Source organism: Musa acuminata, chromosome BXJ2-4, assembly GCF_036884655.1.
Source record: "Musa acuminata AAA Group cultivar baxijiao chromosome BXJ2-4, Cavendish_Baxijiao_AAA, whole genome shotgun sequence".
NCBI classification, from domain to species: Eukaryota; Viridiplantae; Streptophyta; class Magnoliopsida; order Zingiberales; family Musaceae; genus Musa; species Musa acuminata.
Window position 1 is genome coordinate 42,201,154 of NC_088341.1, and position 23,138 is coordinate 42,224,291.

The 23,138-nt window shown below is 38.0% G+C and overlaps 2 protein-coding genes across 3 annotated transcripts; both read left to right on the forward strand.

The window, feature by feature from the left end:
• Positions 1-96: 96 nt before the first annotated feature.
• LOC103982795 (probable serine protease EDA2) lies at positions 97-19,425 on the forward strand. The gene is made up of 14 exons (XM_009399826.3): positions 97-436; positions 1,475-1,600; positions 2,177-2,332; positions 4,693-4,875; positions 6,348-6,464; positions 7,962-8,015; positions 8,102-8,173; positions 9,404-9,512; positions 9,665-9,761; positions 14,356-14,450; positions 15,637-15,711; positions 16,521-16,604; positions 16,851-16,949; positions 18,990-19,425. Exons 1-14 carry the CDS (start codon positions 266-268, stop codon positions 19,034-19,036), a joined length of 1,485 nt encoding a protein of 494 aa, XP_009398101.2. The 5' UTR covers positions 97-265; the 3' UTR covers positions 19,037-19,425.
• A 1,141-nt stretch (positions 19,426-20,566) lies between these two features.
• LOC103982794 (GATA transcription factor 5) lies at positions 20,567-22,515 on the forward strand. 2 transcript variants are annotated; one of them, XM_065106165.1, is made up of 4 exons: positions 20,587-20,812; positions 20,916-21,296; positions 21,423-21,670; positions 21,764-22,515. In XM_065106165.1, exons 1-4 carry the CDS (start codon positions 20,651-20,653, stop codon positions 22,182-22,184), a joined length of 1,212 nt encoding a protein of 403 aa, XP_064962237.1. In that variant the 5' UTR covers positions 20,587-20,650; the 3' UTR covers positions 22,185-22,515. The 2 variants fall into 2 exon arrangements, with proteins under 2 accessions (XP_009398099.2, XP_064962237.1); XM_009399824.3 differs by having other exon boundaries at positions 20,567-20,812; positions 21,423-22,515.
• The last annotated feature ends 623 nt before the right edge of the window (positions 22,516-23,138 follow it).

Genomic DNA, 23,138 nt, shown 5'->3' on the forward strand with positions numbered 1-23,138 from the left:
TTATTGAATAAATCGTCCCAAAAAAGAATTTCGACGATTATACTGAAAGAGGATATCTTTTACTAATGTTTCACGAAGCCTCGCGCTGCAGCGCAATGGGTCGGGACGTTTCCTCGCGTCCCAGCCGTCCGTTGCTCCGCACGTGTCGATTGCTTTGCCCGTGGAGGAAGAAAGGAGTGTAGGTTGAGGCATATCATCAAACACAAGAAAAGCCCCTCTCGAGAACACCCATCACCACCCTTGGACCCTCGCACCATCGCTTCATATGGGGATCTTCTCCGGCTTTGGTTATCCTCTCGCCCATTTGCTCCTATTCTTATCCTTCTTCTTGGCGGAGTCTCGGGATTTCCTCTCCGATCAGCATCGTGGCAACAACGCCTACCTTACCAGAGATGAACACTGGTTTAATCAGACCCTCGATCACTTCTCCCCCACGGCATGTCTCCTCTTTTCGTTTTTAGTTTTCCTCTTTTACCACTGAAAGTTTATGTAATGTTTACTGTAAGATCTCGATTCATCACGAATGATCTAGAATCTAAATTCCTTGTCCCTTTAGAACTAGGGTTCTCGATTCATGTTTATTGGACGCGAATGCGAAGCAATCGTGTACGATGCTTCGGGGTACTTTGTAGGAGCCTAATTAAAGGATGTTTGGATTAGGAGAAAGCAAAAGGCTGTTTGACCGGAGACTGATCGATGTAAGGAAAGAGAACTCCCTTGGATTTTTGTTTGACTGATTCCTAGACTTTATTTTGGTAAATTTTCACCCCCATCCGTTTAGAGTTAGAAGCACAAGTATCAGCGTGCATCTTCTACACTGAGCATGAAAGTATTTTTTTGATATATATTCATTACGTCAGGAAAAAGCACACAGAAATTTAGAACTTTGATTACCTATTCATATGTTTATCTTTAGCATTAAAACAATGATTACTCGTAATTATCAAGTTTCAAAAAGTTTGATGAGTGGTTTCCCATACTTTGTAGTCATACTGTATAGCTGTTTAGGAGTAACATCTTCTCCCCTAACAGCCTGGAGTTTGTGTTCTTATTATCATGTGACGTGCATTTTGAAATTATATGAAGAGTTCTTTTTAACTTTGTATTAATGTTTCATTTGTTTTCTTTTTTCTGAGATTTCTATTAGTTATCTATGGGGTAGTAAATTTGGCAAAAGAAGTAACTCACAATCTCTTGCAAAACTGGCCTTGTCCAAACTGAATTCTATTCAATTTACCTGTTCTATTTGAACAAGTTTGTTTTTTCCCTGTTATTCAATCTATTAATTGCAAGAACTTTACGAATCAGGGACCTGTAATTTTAAATCCATCATCACTTTGTGGTGGTTTATCTTCACTGATTGTAAATCATAAGAACCTTCTCCATCTATGTCATGAAAATAGACTTAGCTGGGATCTTCCCCCCTTTTATTGTTTCTTGTTGTTTACTAAATTCATGTGGATAAACTATGCAGGACCATCATAAATTCAGGCAACGGTTTTATGAATTTCTTGATTACTACCAAGTTCCTAAGGGGCCAATATTTCTTAAAATTTGTGGTGAATCTGCATGCAATGGGATTGTCAATGATTATACATCTGTAAGTACAATGCTTCTTTCTATTTATGTTTTCCGAATCATTTTTTTTCTTGGTTCTTATGATAATAAATAGGCTGCTGTAACTCAACGATTTGTGGAAAACATATATTGTGGCTTGTCGACATGTTGGATGCCAACTGGAGGCGTATAAAATTCTAAATATTGTATTTTCATTCGGGTCATTAGCAAATAGTGAATCAAAAAATTGATCTTATTCTCGATCTTTTAAATGGTAACTACTTCTGATGTTTGGCAATCTCTTTGAACTTCCTATGTAATGTTTTTATGTTGTTGGTTGATTGATTTTCTGTATTTTCTGATGGTTACATAGGCATAGCTGCCACTTATGTAATTTAGTTATTATTTGTTACTGAGATGAAGCAGTTTATTGTCCTTTCTTTATGATAAGTGGAGGATGAGAAATAGAGGCCTATGATTTTCAAGAAGTCTACAATGTTTGTTTTTCCATGTTATCTTTTTTAAAGGTCTATTGCTGTTAGCTCTATTTACACAAATTGGTTATGATTGTTTTTACTTTTTATTACACCTGAATATTAACATTTGCAACAAGATGTAGGTACTAGCAAAGAAGTTTGGTGCTGCTATAGTTTCTCTTGAGCATCGATACTATGGAAAGAGTTCCCCTTTCAAGCAACTGACGACAAATAACCTGAGATTTCTGTCCTCAAAACAGGCTTTATTTGACTTGGCTGTTTTCCGTCAGTATTACCAGGTATCTACCACACCACATCGAGTCTGTTTCTTCTTCTTCTTCTTTTCTGTTCTTATATTCAATTTATTGTTCTTTACTTTCTTTTGAGGGTTTATTGTGTAAGTTCTTTTTATTAACTACTGCCTCCAACTTGTTTTGTGTATGACTAGTGTACCTTCAGATCTGTGTTGTTAAAGTGATAACTGCGAAGCAGTTTTGAGACAATGTTCCGAGTTAACTGTTTTGTGTATGATAATTATTAAGGGAAGAACAGTTAGGCATTTCCTGAAATCAAGCATAATACAAGTCAATTTCCTCTAATGTCATGACATTGGATGCTTGCTGTATTGTGATCTAGGTGATTAAGGTTAAATCATACAAGCAACTTCTCTTCTTATTGTGATAAGGTTGCATATATTGATCTCCCTAGTCTGTCCATTGGTGGTAACCTCACGCTTATGCCTGCTCTTATGTGATGACAGTATATATGTGAAAGGCACAAGATTCATTGGTTTTCATGTCCTCTCATTGTCAAAGTATGTAACTTTTTTATTTAGTATCTCAATTTTAAAATTTACAGCTAGCCATTAAAACTTATCTTATATTTTTCCATAACGTTGCCTTTGACAATGACTAGGCTTTGAGGGGGAGACAGCTTGATTTTCTTAGTTCTTTCTTTTTGACTGACTGTTACTAGTAACTGACACACACTCTTTAGTGATTTATGTTCAGTTATTGACTAGAGAAGTCCCAGCAGGAGATGGGTTCTCTCAGCAAGCCTGAATTGAGTACTGGGGTTTGAGGGACCTACTGATTGACTTGGTCTATTACTTTCTTGCTATTCCATGCTTGCAGTGCTTCTTGATTTTTTGGGTATGCTTTGTAAAGTAAATAGGGGCTTAATTGGGTATGCAATCAATTCTTCATACTTACTTTAACACTATCCGAACCAATTTAGGCTGATTATTGTACAAATCACTTGAAGATTGGGTTAGCCATTGTGATTTTACATGTTCTCTTCATTGGTGCACTGTACTTGGGATCTTTTGGATTCGGGACATGCTTAGTGCTATGGTTTGCAGTTATATGTACAAAGAGACTGTCTTCTTTAGGTCTTATCAAGCATGTCGAATGAATTTACATACTATAATGGTTGCATACATGTGCACCAATTACTTTGTTCAGTCACTCCAAGATGGCAGTCTATCTAAATTGTCTATTTTTTATTCTTTTATGGTTACATTAGACATAAATTGTGTATATGTATCTTTTCTACTATTCACTATGGTTTTAAGTATATGGCACATTGCAGAAGGTAGGTCTGGCATTTGATATATCATCAAACGATTTGACATACATCAAAACTTTGGCACTAGGACTAGCAATCCTGCAGTTGATGCCTCACAGGACCAATAATGACAATTAGAGTGGAAACTAGCTACTGTTGGTGAACCTTTACGCCGTGGTCGAGGAGTCAGCACGACTTGGTCCAGTCCCCGATGGGTAGGGTCGCCCACGTGGACGCTCGAGTGGTGAGAGCGAGCGTCAGGTCGGGTTAGGTTCGAGCCTCGTCCCCCGAGTGCGATCTTCTCTCTTGGCGAGCGGCCTGCTTCTCCCTTGCTACGCTCCTGCACACAGGTTGAGGTCAAGAGGGGGATTCCCCGACTCGACCCCACCGAAGCTTAAGTTAGCATTGAGTGGAATAAGAGTCAGTTGAATGTGCCCAAAAAGTCCCCCCCTCATTGGTTAGAGGACTGGCTCTTATACCTGCCCTGGGGCGGTCGGTCGTACGCGATCCTTTAGTGACTGTCGACTCCCCGGTTGGAGGGCCTGTACTTTGCAAACGAGTGTCGATCGACCCTTATGGGTCGGCACCGTGCAGCGCTGCTCGGGTTGGTGCCGTGCAGAACGGCTCCGGGGTGTCCGGCGCCGACCTGTAGGCTGTACGGCGCCGAACAAGGCGGAGGCTGTGTGGTCGCCTTGTCCGGGTCTGAGGTGTCACACTGCGTCAGCTCGTGTGGCGCTGTGCGGCCCGTCCCGAGTTTTGCGAAACGGCTCCGGGGTGTCCGGCGCCGACCTGTACGACGCCAAACAGGGCGGAGGCTGGGTGGTTGCCTTGTCCGGGTCTGAGGTGTCGCACTGCGTCAGCCTGGAGGTCCTTCGCCTGCTGCCAAGTGGATAGTGCCAGAAAGTGCCATATCAAATGATGATCTCTTAACTAATTCTCTTCTCCCAAATTTTGGGATCAAGAACATATATGCCCTTTTGATATTTCTCTCCCCTTTCTTAACTTTCCATCTATTAACTATTCTTTTGTTCAGTTCTTTTATGTTTAAAGTGATTTAGAACTTACAGTTAGTATTGCTGTTTTTCTTCTGCAGGAATATTTGAATGCAAAATATAATATATCAGAAACTGAGAATCCTTGGTTTGTTTTTGGTGTTTCATATTCTGGAGCACTCAGTGCTTGGTTCCGTTTGAAGTTCCCTCATCTAACTTGTGGGAGTCTTGCAAGTTCAGGAGTTGTTCTTGCAATTTACAACTTCAAAGAGTTTGACCAGCAGGTGCTTGAGATATTCTGCCTTTTATATACTGTACCAATGTAGGGTGTCATTTTCAATATTGCCACATGCAGCAATCCCCATGATTTAGACATGACACAATAGTTACTTGCTCCACTAAAAGCATCACGGCACAAAATCGGCTGTTTTTTATAGAAATTACCCTGCTGTTCCTTAACTATATGTTGACGGCTACTTTTCAACAAGTGAGAATTGGACATTGTTCATAAAATATATTGATAATCAGATGATTAGACCATCCTCTTACTTTTATATTGCCAAATAGTTTCCTCTTCCCTTCTTTCCATAATCATTTTATAGAAATTACCCTGCAGTTCCATTAACTATATGTTGACTGTTACTTTTCAACAAGTGAGAATTGGACATTTTTCATAAAAGATATTGATAATCGGATGATTAGACCATCCTCTTTCTTTTATATACCAAAATTTTCCTCTTCCCTTCTTTCCATAATCATGCTAAAGTAATATTCTCACTCTCTCCTGCATCTTTATCACTAGTATAGTGCTATCATATTAATGTCGATCAAGCCATAACCATTCTCATTTAGTTGGCTTGGAATATCCTAGGTAACAGTAAGAAATTGGATGATGAAATTAATTTTTTGTTACTAATAATGCCCTTTCATTCCCTACTTCTCATAAATCATGCTAAGGTAATGCCCTCGTACTTTCCTACCTCATCTCTGTGAGCTTCATACAATTTTGTTCTTGTACCAAGGTAAGTCACGCCATTAGCTATCAACATTCTTAGAAACTCATCATTCCCCTTGTTATTTTTTTCTCTCAGATCATTTTGCTGCCTTTTTCTTTCAATTTTTTGTCTTAAAAATAAAAAGTGGTGATTTAGTTTCCTATACTTGTGTTGTAGCCACCACTAGGAATGGGAAGAGGAAGGCTAATTACTAGAATAATGTTAGAGGAAATATAATGGAGGGAAGGATCAATGAGGGCTATTGATGGGTAGATGGGTTAATAGATTAAGGCACATGACGAAGAGAGAGTTTAAGATGAGGAGATGGAGGAATTTGGTGGGAAAGCAGGGCTACACCACTGGCAGTGAGAAACTGGGATGGTTGCTTTAAGGATAGAAGGATCAAAGCAAGAGAGGAGGAGGTATTATTTTTTCCTTTATGGAGTTTGATTAGTCATTTTTTGATATTTTAGTTAAATAATTATACTTAAATCTAGGTCAAAATGTGCATTGCTGCTTGAATCAAGCAAATATACTTAGTTATTAGGTTGTTCTCCAACAAAGCAAATTATTGGTTGTTTTTGTAATTAGCAATGAAGTTTTGGGTTGAAGAATAATGATCGATAGGCAAGTGCGTGGGGGGTTCTTGACCTTTCATATTGTTTTAGTTTCTTCATGTGAAAATCATTATTAAAAATAAAAAAAAAGTGAACTTGTGTTTTAATTACTAATCAAATATTACGTCATTATTGTTTTTTCAGGTTGGAGATTCTGCTGGTGCTGAATGCAAAGCTGTGCTTCAAGAAATAACCAATCTTGTTGATGAAAAACTTCAATCTGATGGAAAATCAGTAAAAAAATTATTTGGTGCAGCTAAGGTAATAGTTGTTGCTACACTGGTTTCTAGTTTTGACAAGTTGAGCTGAATGTGTCTTGTGTATAATAGATAATTTTATTCTTGTCATGTCTTAGCTAGAATTTCAGGATAAATACATATTTTATTGTGTTCTCGGTCCCTTATGTATACTTGTCAATATCTTCCTTATCCATGTTGAAGTCATGTGCCAATGTTTTTCAATAAGTTATTTGAGCTTTATAGCTTTAAAATGGTACATTTTTTGCATTTCTACAATATGGGAAGAGGTTTAGGTCAGTTGGTCTTTTGTAGAGTCTGACTCCATTGGCTTAGTATACTCGATGCCGAGGACCCAAGGTCATGTATTTCTTATTTATGTTACATGGATCAGTTTCTATACCTGCTAAATTTTTTATTTATAAGATTTGACTTGTTGAAGTTCAAGTTTAGAGCAATATGGAGGTTGGAAATTATCCTTGATACAAAATTTTGTGTTCCTACAATTAGGTTGGAAATTATCCTTGATAGTTGATACATAATTTTGTGTTCCTACAATTAACCCTCAAACCAAGTTTGACATTTTACCTAAATAGAAGAACATTTTCCATTGGTTACAATTTACAAATAAAATATATCAGACAATTTTTTTTTCTCAAGCTGTTTGATGATTAGATTTTCCATATAGACATGTTGAATCACTTAAACATTGAAGATTATATACTATCATTCCAATCACTCAAACTAAAAGAAGCCATCACGGGCTACACACAGTTTGTAACTTTTTGTTATGCGAAACATGTTCATCTTTTTTGCATCTTTTTTCTTGCTTTAAGTGATCAATAAGTCCTGAAAAATGATGCTTCCTTGTTGGGTAGGAGTCTAGGTAGGAGTGAAATTCGAATTATTTTCATATGAAAATCAAATGATTTATTTGTTGATGTCAAATCTGTTCCTTTTTTTTTTTGTGTGAATTTTGACTAGGTTGCAAGTAAGCAATAGTACTAAGAGTATGTTTGGCTTAGTTTTTTGAAAAAAAACTATTGCAACTACCAAAGAAAAAAAATGTTTTTGTAAATTTATGGGTGTTTGATAACTTTTTGAAAGGGATTTTGAGAGTAGTTAAAGAACTTCATTTAGGAGGAGGTCATGACCTGTTTTACCTTGGTTCTTTATTGATGGTCTACCATTTTTTATTTGGTATTCTTTGTCAAATTCAAGAGATATGTATGTTTGTTTAAAGCTTGAGTGGTAAATTAAGACTTCTATTGTCTAATGTATTTTGAAAGATTGATGCTTCAAAAAACTTAGCTGGATAGCAATAAACCGTGGTGCTAGGGTTCTTGAGATAATTTTTTTAAAGAAGCCTTGACAGGTAAATAATTTCCTTTACTTTATGCAATTATCATCAGCCATATATGTATTTTGTCCCATGTTACTGTGATAAACATTTAATTACTGGACTTCTATACAAGTTTCTTTAACATGCAGTATTAGTCATGTTATTATTCATTGACTGCAGCTTCAAAATGACAATGACTTCTTATACCTATTGGCTGATGCTGCAGCAATAGCAGTAAGTAGATTACATAGATAGTGACATAAGTAAGGCAGAGGTTTTTTGGCATTTCTAATACTTAGCAAATGCTTTAACTTTTTTAGTTTCAGTATGGAAATCCTGACGTTCTATGCTCTCCTCTTGTTGATGCCAAGAAGAATGGAAGTAACTTATTGGTAAGCTTTTATACACTTTCCTTAAGTTAACATGAGATCTTTTAGATTAATTTGGCACATTATTAGAATTTTAGATTTTATTAGTATTTAACTGAATTTTTTCACTCATATTCTAAAATAATTAACGTAACTTGTCTTATAGAGCATTGCATGCAGATTGATAGTTTAAGCATCTTCATCAGTATAGTCTGAATGTGTAGCAAGAGAATTAGACTAGAGCCCCTCCCTTTACTTTCTCAAGTGTGATATTTGGACTCACGAGGAATTTCCTAATAAACTATCTTTTAAGACTAATTAACCAACTTTTTTTTTATTTCAAAATACACATTTATTTTAGGAAAAACAGAGGCCCTGGCATCACATGGAATATGTCATGCGGATCTTCTCCCCATTTTAGGATTGGTGGTTGAATTGGGTAGGGAAAAGAGATAGCCAGTTGAGCTACCGATGGGGACAATAGTAAAGATGATAACAATCTTCAAGTGCTAACATATAATTCTCAACTGGATTTTGCTTCCTCTCATTGCTAAACTAGGTTCTTTAATCACCACATAGAAGCTACCTTAGGAAGTCTTCTAAGATTTAGCAGTATTATCCAGCTTTCCTAATAAACAAAAGAACAATTTTAATCAGTATTTTTCTGAGCACAATCTGTAATGTCCCAACTATCAGGCTCATTTTAAGATTACATTGTAATTTGCTGATACATTTCTTTCTATTAAACCAGTTGTATCATTGGCTTTTTAGGCTCTTCTAGACCATAAAAGATTAGAACATTTTTTATAACGTATCACTTTATAATTAAAATTTCAAGGTTGACCTTATAAAAGGTATTGTTAATTTTGTGTAATTTAACAATATATATGGAAAATCTTTGACATATGGAAGGAAAAACCAGAGACATCTAATAGAATCAAGCTCTAATGTCTTAAGAAATATGAAATATACAAAACTTACAATTTGATCTTAATTTCAATTTAATTTTGATCAACCTTCAGTGTGCCAGCAACATGGTGAGAATGCATAGCATGATTGGAACTCTACAGTATAAGGCCCGTGCTGGTGTACACTATCTCTTGTTCTATGTTTTTACATATATGCTTTTTTGCTTGTGTTTGGTTATCTGCTGTTACATCTTATGTAAGTAACATTTCATATATAGAATGAGTGGGAGGTCTGCCTCCTTTTTGCTGAAAGAAAAAGCTTTATGAATATTTGTGGTGCTTACAGGAAGTATATGCTAACTATGTGAGAAATTATTATCTTGGAAAATTTGGTGCATCACTTGAATCTTATGATCAACAGCATTTAAAGAACATAACTCCGGGTGAAAATAGTGGTAATTTGTCACCCTAGCTTTTCTGTGTGTGTGTGTGTGCGCGTGCCTCTTTTAGGCACATGCACAAGTTATTTTAGATTTGCTTTATCATAAAAAAAGTTTTTATATGCACTCTTACATTTCATGTGTTAATGATATGTTCTGCTTGATAGCTGATCGACTATGGTGGTTCCAAGTTTGTACTGAGGTTGCATATTTCCAAGTGGCACCAAAGAATGGTACTGTTCGTTCACCAAATATTGATACAAGGTATTCTTTCATTAAATGATCCATGAAAGTGCTTGTTTCATCCTATATCACACTATGATCTTTTTACACATAAAATATGTATAGTATGCCTTTTGGCTCCATCTCAAAACAAGAGAATTAGAGATGTTTGCTTGGATTGATATCTCTCCTAACATTTTCCTCTATGTCATTTGTTTTTGTTAGCGGTGTTAAAGAAAGAAAGAGGCATCACATGTTATGGAACTTGGGATTTCATCCATAAGAAGTTGAAATATGAAAAACACTAAAAGAATTGTGATGTGTCACTCATGAGATTTAGTATGTGTGATGTAGAGGGATTAAGTTGAACTCTATTGGTTCTTCATTGTTGCTCAAAGCAGTAATTTAAGGTAGTAGATGAAATACAAATAATCTAGGTATCAAATCTATTCTGTACCAACGTTATTTATTAGTCAGATAGTCAATCGGGAACTGAATCGGGCGATATTGCCCAGTTCAGTTTGGTATGTGGCTATGAGCTGTGCCATCTGGTACCTATAATTTCTTTTATTTATATATTTGACAACAGTGAGTGGCAGTTGCCATTTTTTTCTGTTTTTTGTATCCTTTGGTTCTTGTGTTCTCTTTCTTTCTCAAGCACCTCTATCACTTTCACATGATCTCTCTTTCTCTTTGTTGCCTTTGCTGCCTCCTCTTCCCCGCCATATAGCTGCTGCTGCCTCCTCTGTCTTGTGTTTCTGTTGTCTCCTCTTCTCATCCAGATTACTGTTTTCTTCTCTTATTACTATGTCTCTTCCTCCACCTCCATCTCCATCTCTGCTCTATTCATTCTCCTCTGCAAGGCCTCATCTTGCTCCTCTTCTTCTTCTCCTCCTACCATCTTCTCTCCCCCTTTCTGTTTGGTTCATGCAATACCAACACATATCAAGTGTCAACACATTGGTTCATACTCAAACCATATCATTTCAGCCGCTCATCTGTATCAGCACCAGACTAAGATTTTAAATCTTGCAAATAACTATACACATATATAAGATAAGATTTTACAGAGCAACATAAAGTTCATTTGAAAGAGGGAAGTTCATTTGAGAGAGGGATGGTTTACATATGACTATGACAAGCTTTTTAGATAAAAAATATGAAGAAATTTCCTTGCTGAATTTGGTTTCTAAGAATTGACAGCATAATTCTTGGATACTACTGTTGTTTGAAATATTGGATATAGAAAGATTGAAAAAACTATCTAGTTAATATTTCTTATTATCAAAATTCAATATTAATATTGTTTAATTTGATGCAAAGGTTACAATTGCATCTTTTGGAGGTTCAAATATATATTTAACTGCTTCAGTACCTAGCTTGATTTAGTTATGGAATTGGAAATATGGTCTTGGTAGAGAAGCAACAAATTTCATAAATCCTATGAATGAAATAAGTAGACGGTCTTTGGATGTTGACAGCAAGGCTCAGGGAAAACCCATCTTTAGCTGGTAAAGAACTCAAATGTTAATAGGAAGCTCCTAGGATTGATTCCTTCTTTAATCATTGTTTATGTACACTGGTACTGTGTTGTTTTATGTGGAGGTGCAACAGCAAAGCTTCTAGGGGCTCAGATGAGCATAAGATGAAAATGTTAAATGAAGGAAAACGTAGGAGTACTAAGAAAACTATAGAGCTTTTATTAGGAAGTTCTCAGAGCTCTATTATGCTTGATGGATAACCTAGAACGTCTCATGATTAAAACATGACATTATGAGCAAATATGTATGGTAACAAATAATTTGGTAAAGCTTGTTGGTTATGGCAAGTATTTCATTTGATGTTATGATGAACTAAAGTATTGGTAACCAAGGTTTCAAGTCCCATTCCAAGATACATGCCAGTATTGGTTGAATCAATGGTGGTCCCAATGCACATTGATTCATTTATTGGTTAGTATATACCAAAGAGAAAGGGCGAGAGAAGGGGAGACTAAAGGTTGAAGGAAGATAAGAATGATGAGAGAAGGAGAAGGAGAAGAGAGGAGGCCGAGGAGGAGGATCAAGGAACATGCTATTGATAGTCAAAATATCGATCCTTTCGGTTGTTTGAACCAAGGTTCGCCTTACCGGTTTGTACTGAGGTACCGACTAGCTATTGATATGGTGCGTACCGAGGCATACTAACATATTGTATGTCGGTACGCCTGGGCATATCAATGGTACGATAAATTTATCAAAAATAGCTCCAAAATTTTTTTAAAAATAGAACAAAAAGTTGGATTAAAGCTTTTAAGTTAGAAATAAATATAAATATAGTATAATTTTAGCAAAAATAATCTAAACTAGGAAAGAATAGTGACACATATCTTTTTTGAGCTTTGAGGAGTAGCTTTGTGGTATGTTTTAGATTTTCTTTCCGTTAATATTGAATTATTTACAAAGAAATGATTTGAATTGTTAGATTATTTTTTATACAACTTAAACTTTAAGATTCAAATGAATCAAGTAATCAATCGATAGATATAACTGGTTCTGCCACAAAAAAAAAATGACGGGACTCCACGGGCGGTGGATCGGGATCATCGATCCTATGTATTTGTATATCAATTTGATATGTTTGTCGAACTCAATCTTGAAAATAATTCCACGACATAGTATATTGATACACTGTATGCCATTGGTGCATCGATGTGGTGATTTTCGTAATCTGATCATCGTGAACTACATGTGTTCAAGGTGGCTCCTAATGCAAGGACGATCATAACATGTATTGGTGCGAAGCATGAAGAATGACAGAACTTCTACTTTCGCTACTAATTTGCTGCTCCGTATCATAAGATGAATTATTATACTGCTGCTCGAAGAAGTATGACCAACTATCACCGTGCTGCTATTGGTCGTAAGATTCTCCATAATACGATGATTGTGAATACGATGAACTTCGTTTTATGTCTACGTTGTGTAGGCTCTGTCACATCTGCTTAAAATCATCCATTGCCTTCCCCTTCCCCTTGTATAAACTTGACTAGTACCTCGTCGATCTCCATGATCTGAATCTTGGGTGGCGTGTGTAAAAATATTACTCGGTCCATGCACATATCTCTTGATTAGAGTGTCATTTCTCTTAATCCTCCCAAATTAACCTCTCAAATTTGATCCAATTGATAAATCGCACCTTTGTTGAGTTTAAAAGAGTGAAAATGTAAGAATGAGAGAGAGATGTGAGTGAGAAAGTTTAAGAGAGTGAAATTAGAAATGGGTTGAAAGAGAGGGAAGAAAAGGGTTTAAAATCCTTTCTTATGGTTCAAATGGTCAAATTGACCGTTTGAAATAGGGCAATCTGAGCCCTTGATTGGTAAGGGTCGAAATCTGACTGTTATCGATCTGTACAGGTCGGTAACAATCAGATTTTGATCGGTACAGACCCCATATCGCCCGATATGGGGTCATGTAATGGGTATCACCTGGTGAAGGTGGTCCGCGTATCGGTCTCCTAATCGGATTGGTATGTACCACCCGTACTGGGCGGTACAACTCAGTACAGTGAACCTTTGTTTGAACCAGGATTCAACCAGATCAATATGTACAAGGCAGTATTTACTGGTTTAGGCTTAAACTAGGACATGGGCCAGGGCTTTTGTTTGGTTGGTTTGATCTGGTTTAATTTCTTTATAGGGGTGATGACTTAGGGTCTTAGCTATTGTTGGACATGGATTAGACTTCCTTTAATTTTGAAGTAGCGGTGAATTAGGGTTTTAGCACTTCCAGGACATGGATCGGGTTTTCTCTTCATGCCGCTTCTCAACTGCCACTCATTGCTATTGGCCCGCATGATTGCCACCGAACATTGTTGGCCTACCCGTTCACTGCCTGTTGTCGGCCTCCCAATACTTCTCATCCGCCTCCTCTTCTCTTCTGTTCTTTTCTCTCCTCCTCCCTGCCACATCCTCTCTACCATGGCACATACCGGCTTACCATATTGACAGGCTGGTATGAATCAGACCTATATCATTTTGGCCAGGGGCTGGTATGGGTTTGGTACGACTTTGAATGATGGCTTGTTCAGTGTCTTCTATGTAATCAGCTGATTGTCATCCAAAATAAGCTTCACATTTGAACGGGAGAAATATGAAAACATTACATCAATCAGCCTTGATATGACAAACTATTAAAAATTATGACCAGGGAAGAGGGAAGAGAATAGGAAAATAATAAGCTGATTGTAATCTTTAATTTATTTATTTTCTCTTTATATAGTTCTTTTTGTTAGTGTAATAGGAATTTAATTAGGAATATTTGATAAGGTTTGGAGTTAATGATATTTCCTTGATGAGACATTGAGTTTCATTATGGCCTGATGGCCATGGTTATCCTCTTGAAACACCTCTTCTTACATTTATTCAGCTTTTGAGCTCATCTTCCGCATCATGTTTTTCTACCTTCGTTACTCTTTGCTTGCTTTATTGTATCTATGCTTTCTGTATGTTGCATCAAATGTAGAGCAAAATCATATTATTTTACTTCAAGAGATGCACACTTTTTTCTGGAATGAGTTGGAAGCTCTGGATTTTTTGAATTCATCATGTTTATGATTGAACTATATTTGTGCATAAACTTTTCTTGAGAAAATGTAGGTACCATTTGGATCTTTGCAAAAACATCTTTGGAGAAGGGGTGTATCCTGATGTAGAAATGACCAACATATATTATGGGGGCACAAGAATTGCTGGTATTCTGCTCGAATTATATTTGACTATTTTACTTGTTTTATGGTAATGAATAATGTGCTGTTAGCCTTCTTTAAATTTGTAAGACATGTTTACATGAGTAAAAACCTGTTGTGCTCAAACATTGATAATGGGACACAAAACAATAGTGAATAGATTTGGAAATCAGTATCCTTTAATTTCATTAGCATATATAATTTGATTTATACCCATACTTTTGTGTCATAGACACACTTTTAGAATTTAGGTGGATGCAAAAATGTGATTAATTTGGGTAGTAATATGTTAATAAGTGATTTCAATTACAAAGGATCATTTAAAAGCCAACACCAACATCCTAGAGAAGAGTAATCTATCTCTTATGTTCTGGAGAAAAAGAGACACATGCATTGGCTAATGAACTTGGTGTCAGATATTAGGTGTCTAATATGTATGTCGGCTTGGACAATTACCAAAAGATAATAAACTTCAATGAATGTTCAGGTGTCTTTAATACATAAGCTCCATTTTGAATAGCCTAGGAATTAAAAAAAACATTTAAGTTATTCAATGATGACTACATTTGCTTCTTTGGAATAATAATAATATAGTCCATAATCATATCGCTGGCTGATTTTGTCAATCATTATCTAGTATTGGTAAGTATGAATTTCTTGTTCAAAGTTCACATTTACACGAACTATTTGTTTAATGTTGGACAAGGGTGGCAATCTTGACATGAAGTTGGGGCAGAATCTAACCCACAAATGATCCATCAGAGAAAAAGAGGAGGTGGTAGAGTAGGAGGAAGAGGAGTGGACACCAAGTAGATTGATGGCATCATCCACATTGGTGTGAGGGAGGCGAGACTGAAATATATATATAGAGAGAGAGACTAGCTAACCTAATACATTCAAATAAAAAAATAAAAAATCGGGTGGTGACACCCATTTAGAGGGTTTATTGTTTATTAAGCCTGTATGTATGTACTGGTCAGTATGAAACATTGTACCTAGAGTTTAGTTTTTCTATGATTAGAGAAATTTTGAATATCTTCTTTATTCTTATAAATTGATACTAAAAATATCCCTTTCCATTTTTAATCAATTTTTATCCTTAAAATTTTGTTAATAAGCTAGTTAATGAATTTATGTTTATGTCACTTTTACTCTCTCGAATCTGTATAGGGTCTTTTATTTGAATGTGCAGGTTCGAAGATAGTGTTTACTAATGGTTCACAAGATCCTTGGCGCCATGCTTCTAAGCAAAAATCATCAGAAGATTGTAAGATTCATTGCATTTTTCTTGGTTTATTGTGCTATATTGTATTAGAAAGCTCGGTCTTGGTTCTGTTTCTCCAGTTGAATATTTTTTGTGATTCTTAAATCTTAGCAGCTTAAATTCAATCCTTTGAAGATACTCCATATTGGCAATTTGATGTCTTTACAATATGATTCTTTTGTATAATTTAAATAGTGAAGCAGGACTTCTGCCTTAGTTTCACATGCCAATATTATTCTGCACATTTTAGCTATATTTTTTGGATGGAGTTTTATCATTTCATCCTCTGCAGATGTAGAGAATGACAACTGAAATATGACATATTATGGGATGAGGATTCAACTGACAAAGACATCATAAATAGGACATATTATGTATTTGTTTTTAATTGTTGGGACTTATATGTTTTACTTTGATTTAAAACAGGAAGTGCTGTAAGCTACTGAGTTGTTGTATGCATACACATGCTAAATATGAAGCAAGTTCATTAAAGCTTTACTTTTGGTTGCATATGCTGCAAATAGTTCAGGTAGTCACCATAGTAATATAAAACAAAATATTCTATATAAGCAATATGATACATATAAACTATGAAAGGAATTTGGAAAATACTAATCAAATTCTCTTAATCTTGTCTGTATGATTGTATGGTTATTGTTATAATTTCAGAAGAAAATATATTAAATTCATGCACATGCTTAAGAAAAAATTCATCGCTTGTATGGCTAGTAAAGTTCTTTATGTGCCAATAGTTTTTTTAGCATGAGTGTTAGTAGCATTACTTACATATCTTATTTTATAAAATTATCCAGTGCCTTCCTACTTGATCAAATGTCATAATTGTGGACACGGTAGCGATCTTAGAGGATGCCCTCAGTCTCCTTTGAACATTGAAGGTATAATTTGATCCTCTCATTTACTCGATGACTAAAGCCACTTGAGTCTTGAAGAACACCTGCTGTTAATAAAGACTAGCCAATGACACTCATAGTGCATTTTGCTTTTGATTTGTTGATATTTAAATAGAGTTGACTGTTGTCGGTAATTGTTTATGATAAAGTTCATAATGTGAAATGTATCATATTGGGTGCTTGGACTGAGGATTCAGTTTGCATGGTCTTACACTTGGTAAATTTTCTTAGGTAATGCGGAAAAGTGCACATCTCCTGAAGCTGTACAAAAAGTGAGACAACAGATTATACAACATATTGACTTGTGGCTCTCACAATGTCAAGCTACAGGTAAGACTTCTGTTTGATCTGTTTGTCAAGCTAAGGATGAGAGGAGGATTTTAGTAATAATTAATTGTTTGAGTGAAAAAAATCTTAAAATGTCTTTTGTATAATATGATCTATTGATTACAAGCTTTAAATATTGATCAAAATTGTACTTTTTGATATTTATCAATCTAGCCGAGGACCAATAATGGATCGTATAGACTTGTACCTTGTGGTATTTGTATTTAGTTTTTATTACTTTTCAATGTTACGAATCTACTGCTTGATATACTAGTACCATTGGCTCAACTGATTGTCAAAAATTGGTGTCAAGCGAATCCTTGTATGTGGTGATATCCTAAATACTTGGTAACTACGAGGCTAAGATGAAGTCAGAACCAAAGTTTTAAATATCAGACTGATACCAGTTTTGATTACCTATAGGACCAGTATGCATTGGACCAGCACACTGAGTAGTATGTCGACCTATACTGTTTGATTATTATTGAATAAATAAAAAAATAAACCTTATATGAACCAGTGTCCAGCTTAATGTTTAGATATTGGTATTTGGTCAGATTAGTAAATATTGTTGGTATGTACTGGTTGGAACTATGTTTGCAACACTTATCCACCACTCCAAGAAAATGGAGCAATTTGCAACCACCCAAAATACCATCAGGGTTTTCCTCAGTGCTATCCAATAGAATGTAGCAGCAAGTATTAACCCCAGCGGTTCTTTTATGAATTCCTCGTTTGCATCAATGTATTATATTAAAATATTATGGCTTGTTAATGTGAACGTAGGAAATATATGAGCTCTGTTAAGGTTGATACCGTTAATCAGCTTGAGACCCATCAAATCTATTTTTGGTAAACTAGGATCAGGATCAGGGTGGGGGGCTCTTAGAGAGCAGTTAAAGGTAAACTAATGAACAGCACTGTTTTCTAATTCACATTCATTTCTGTGACATCTACCATTGCCTGTTATTTCTTATATAATTCCTTTTCCCTCGATCTTATGGCATGTTATAATTTTATTATTTCTTATTTAATTCCTTTTCCATCAAATATCAAAAGAAACCTATATATATGATGCTGATTTACCATATAAAATACCACTATTCAAAAGCTGGACCTTTTGGATCTTACAAGATTATATGTTTAAGCTTTGACTTCAAAATGATTAAACCAATTTTATGTCAATTCAAACACTATCTTTGCCCATGAGACTTCCTACCTGAGAATATTATATGCCTTATAACCTTGTACTGGTTGGGTAAAAGGTTAGCAATATTTTTCTTGTTTGGTGCTTATTGTTCAAAAGATTCTGCATTTGTAGTTCTCCAACACTATCATTTCTGTTCGGATTCAGTTATTGCACTGCATCAGATATTGAGAAAAGAGCGGCAGCTTTAGGTAGGATTAGGGTCGTGACAATTTTATGATATATATGATTAAAAATATATTAACCAGGTTAAACTTGGGTTGGGTTACAATTGGCCTGCCTGAGTTGCAGCCCTGGCCAGGATTACAAGCTTAACAGAAATCTTAATCATGCATAGTCTGTTCCAAGTAAGCTTGGTTAGATGACTAAATTTTGGAATTCTTGACCAGAACAGCACACGTTTTAACTCCATAAACATGTTCAGACTGCATCCAACAAGGAAGCATCCCATTTTTGTGTATCTTCAGCATGTTTTATAGAGCCTTTGTTTGACCACTACTGTATAACTATGGAAATGTGAAGTTCGCGATTTCTTTTTATGCTGAACTCACTGCTAACACAAAAATAGATGAAAAGGTATTCTCATATTGTAATTATAGAGCCTGTGAGGTTTACCCTCTTTGTTGGATAAGTACAATATTTGACCGAGCTGCTTGCTGGCTCCCAGTGCAGATTAGATGTTTTGTGCTGTATCAGGGTTCCTGCAGTTGTGAAGTACATCAAATTCTGGAACTCATATAATACTTGAATCCTTGAAGCAAGTTCTTTTTTTTTTTTTTTTGCTAATCTCTCATCCAATGTTAGCTGGTTAGTTTAGTGTAATCCTGTTATTTCAGGACCTGGTGATGATGAACCTGCACTGAGGATGACTGCGAGTTCCTGATTGCTTGCCCAAGTCGAAATGATTTTGGTTTTTCAATTTATCATGACTGATGAATTGAAGATATCGGGCAGTAAATGTTCTGAAAGGACTATATAGTTTGCTAAATACTTGAAAAATTCATAGTGTGGTTGCCAAATAGGCAAAGTTGTATCCATCACGTATCCCTTCACCTGCTTTGTAGTCCCAGGGAAGCCGCCTTCTTGGCTTTGCTACTCTTGCCCTGTAATCACAGTACTAAACAAATTTGTGGAGAGGGAAGAAGAGGTTGCCTAGTATTCAAAGATGACAATCAAATCAATCAATTCTGTCTCGTACTTCAAAACTTGTTGATAGTCGTTGACAGCATTAGCTAAAGATAACCTGGCAATATACCTCTTTATTCTTTGTTCTGTGTTTTGGCCCTTGTGTCAGCCGTTTGGTTATTGACAAATCTGATCCATCGATCTGGTTCGGATAGACACGTCAGGATTTGAAATTGTCATCTCTACTCGAACCAGCCTTCTCAAGGCTTCAGATTGGGATGCTTTGGTCGTGATAAGTGGCAGGAGTTGCTTTTGGATCGTCTCACCCTCTTTCTGTAAGTGGAATTTTGTAGTTCGTTTTGAATTCAATTTTCATCTCCAATCACTCGATGCAGATATATCTTTTCTTACTTAGGTTACCTACAAAACGTGACCTACATATCAAAGAGTCCACAAGTCACAGGTAAACACCTTACATATATGTACTAAGAGAGAAATAAGTCACAGCATGAATCATTTTACTTATCCTTGCACGAAACAAACTCATGAAGCATTACTAAGAAAAGTATAGGAAGATCAATAATGTGAAACATTTTCCTTGGCAGCCTTCTACTCAAATCATGGGGAAAGAGTGTTGTAGGATGAGAGCAAAGTGCTTTTACATGCGTGCTATATCGAATCTAACCTGTGGGGTAATTTTTCTTCCTGTCATATATATATATATATATATAGTCGCGAATGACTTAAATTAATTACTGGTATTCTCGTCATTATGAAAGATATTGAGGGCATCTCCGTCAACCCATATCTTACGGATGCAAAGTTGGTGTGGCGGCGGTTCCGTTTCGAAAGACCGTTCCGTGTTCGATCGATTTCGAAGTGTCCGATTGTTGTCATCTCCCTAGTTGGCTACCCGCTTTCTGATTGGAGAAACCGTGACCCCTGGGCGGGACCCGCGATGTCTCCACCGTTGGCTCCATTCACTAGTCTACCCCCACCGTCCCCAATTGGCGCGCCTTCTCTGCAGTTGGGTCCTCCGATTACTTGAACCACATGGAAGGCGGGTGGTTGTGACACGTAGCTTCTGCAGGTGAGAAGGTAATTCTATGGCAAGTAAATAACTTACTATTACTGTTAAATATTATTTAAATATTGTTATTTGTCGTAAAAAGATAACTTACTTAAATATTTCTTAAATCTTATTGGGTCTCAGTGGATATTTATTAGTGTGTCAAAATCATAGTATGGCAGGAATTAAATAGGGAGACTGACTCAATTTATATAGTGCACACCAAAGAAAAGTAGTGGTGAAAATGTATGTTTGCATTTGGATGGTTGACTTGGAGTGCTCACGGAAATTGGCAGCCGTTTAATGTTCCACAAAACGCTCGTCCCCTTCTCTTCGTCTTCCTCTCCTGCTCCTTCGCTGTCGTCTCCGTTCTTCATTCCTCAGCCTACCTCCATTCCTCTGCCACTTGGCCCGCTTCAGCTGCCGTCCCCTGTTCCTTCTTTGGTCTACTTCAACTGCTCGCAGGTGAGGGGAGATGGAAGGAACAAAGCAGAGAGGGAAAAATGTCACCTTTACGGTTTTGTTGGTCGATGGGTTTAAGAGAGTTGTTTTTGTTGGGTGTTTTCAGGTAGAAAGAGAGGTGAGAATGGAGGAGGCGCTGAAACATAGCATGCCGGGGAGCAGTTTATACTCAGGACAGCAGCGGCTTCAACAGCAGCAGCAGAACAAGGTGACGGTGAACGAGGAGTGGGGTTGGGCTGCCGAAAGAGGGAACCTTTTGGGAGAGGAGTTCTCGGTGGACGACCTCCTCGACCTCGGAGACTACGCGGAGAACTACAAGGAAGCAGAGGCGGCGAAGGAGGTGGTCGAAGAAGTCACTGCTAAAGCCGAAGCTCCCGAAGCAGGGAACGGGGAAAGAGCTGATTCCAACAATTCTTCTCCTCCTTCCACGAGTTCGACTCTCTCCTTCCAATCACTGCAGCCTCGTCTTTCTGAAATCAGTCTTCCCGTAAGCCTTTCGTTCTCCTGATCGTTAGAATCGAAGGCTATAAGGAAAAAAAAAGAAAGCGGTTTTTTATGGGATTTTTGACACCTTCGGAATGGTTCTTTTGGAGCTTGGCTTTGCTTTCTGCAGGCGCATGATGCTGAAGAGCTGGAGTGGGTCTCTCTCGTCATAGAAGGCTCCTCCTCAGAGTTTTCGCAGTGCCCTGGCGTTGCTCACACCACTTCAGCGCCGCCGCCTCACGGCCAAACCGGTACCCCGGCAGTAGCAGCAGCACAAGGTGGATCCCCTAAGAGCCCAGCGGTCTGTGGATTCTCCAACGAAGTTATGGTCCCCATGAAGGCCAAACGCAGCAAGCGCTGCCGCTCCGCCGCCGCATGGTCCGTGTCCGGCCCTCTTGTTTTCGCCGACTCCTCCTCAATCACCACCAGCGCCACCTCTTCCTCCGCTTCATCCTCTTGCTCCTCCTCCAGGAACACCTCCATCTCATGCCTCGTATACGACCGCCATCCCGCCGCCGGCGCTGACCAAAGCTTCCTCCTATATGACGCCACGCCGCCCCCAGCCAAGAACCAACGGCCCAAGAAACGTGGCCGGAAGCCAAAGCCACCAGCGACCGCCGCTTCCGGCTCCTGCGAGCGGCGGTGCAGCCACTGCGGGGCCCAGAAGACGCCGCAGTGGCGGGCCGGGCCCCTCGGCGCCAAGACCCTCTGCAACGCCTGCGGCGTCAGGTTCAAGTCCGGCCGCCTCCTCCCGGAGTACCGTCCCGCCTGCAGCCCTACCTTCGTCAACCACATCCACTCCAACAGCCACCGCAAGGTCCTCGAAATGCGGCGCAAGAAGGAGGCGGAGCTCCTCATCTTCCCTGCCGCGCCACCGGTCCCTTCCTTCTGACGCGCCGCGCCGCGCCCGCGCCCGGTTCGCCTGCCCGAATCGCCCGGTTCAGACCCGGTCGGATGTAAAATTTGTACCGTATGGCTTTTCCCCCCTCACACAAATAGCATTAGCTACCTTTTCTCAGTGTTTTACTGGCAGCTATCTCTGGTATTTGACCATGTGGGGAGTAAGGAAGAAACGTCTGACATGACTGTTCTCTTCTCATCATCTTCTACTATTAGAGATTCCCAGCATATAGAGAGAGGAATAGATAATTAAGCACAGGTGGCTTCGCAGTGGATGATGAGAGAACGCTTGAAATGGGATTGGTTTTAGCAGTCTTTGTATATTCCTTGGTGTCTGCTCTGTTCTCTGTGGCCGCGTCTGTTTTCTTTGGGTGCACAAGTACTGTTTGTTATTATGCTTCTTGGGGACTGCGTAGCATTTGGCTGATTCCTCGTGAATGCATATGGGAATCACGCAACAATTGTACGACTCTGCTCGGTTAGAGCTTGCATCTCACTATCTCTGTATCAGAAGAGAGAAAAAAACTGAGCTGTTCATACCATGTATGCTGTCATTTGATGACACCATGTCCTTCCATCTCTCACTAAACACCCCCCCCCCCCCCCCTCTAGTGGGAGAAGCTCACTCTCATGCTAATTCCATGAGCTATCCACCTTTCGTTCTACATCGTTTGTTTGTTTGCTTGTGGAAATTTGTGGGGTATATCCATTAAGGACTTTGATGAAGAAGTTATGGGTGAGCAGTACTTCAAGCTTTGCACCATGAACCGAAACCCGTGGCTGATGGTACTTGGATTTCTGTTCTTGTGATGTGCATGCGTGCAGAAACCAGCCAAATGGTGGGCGCTCACCGTTCTTGACACCAGGAGGAAGAAAACATTCATGTGCACAGAGGACTAAGATACTATTTTGTCCTTGTCAAGAGACTGTTTCAAATTGTAGTATT

Excerpts from the sequence above, each read along its gene's own strand:
- LOC103982795 (XM_009399826.3), top strand. The coding sequence starts at position 266 with ATGGGGATCTTCTCCGGCTTTGGTTATCCTCTCGCCCATTTGCTCCTA. Across the intron at positions 8,016-8,101 it reads CTGATGCTGCAGCAATAGCA|TTTCAGTATGGAAATCCTGA; the intron begins GTAAGTAGATTA and ends TAACTTTTTTAG. Across the intron at positions 14,451-15,636 it reads TGGGGGCACAAGAATTGCTG|GTTCGAAGATAGTGTTTACT; the intron begins GTATTCTGCTCG and ends TTGAATGTGCAG.
- LOC103982794 (XM_009399824.3), top strand. The coding sequence starts at position 20,651 with ATGTTCCACAAAACGCTCGTCCCCTTCTCTTCGTCTTCCTCTCCTGCT. Across the intron at positions 20,813-20,915 it reads TCTACTTCAACTGCTCGCAG|GTAGAAAGAGAGGTGAGAAT; the intron begins GTGAGGGGAGAT and ends GGGTGTTTTCAG. Across the intron at positions 21,297-21,422 it reads TTTCTGAAATCAGTCTTCCC|GCGCATGATGCTGAAGAGCT; the intron begins GTAAGCCTTTCG and ends TGCTTTCTGCAG.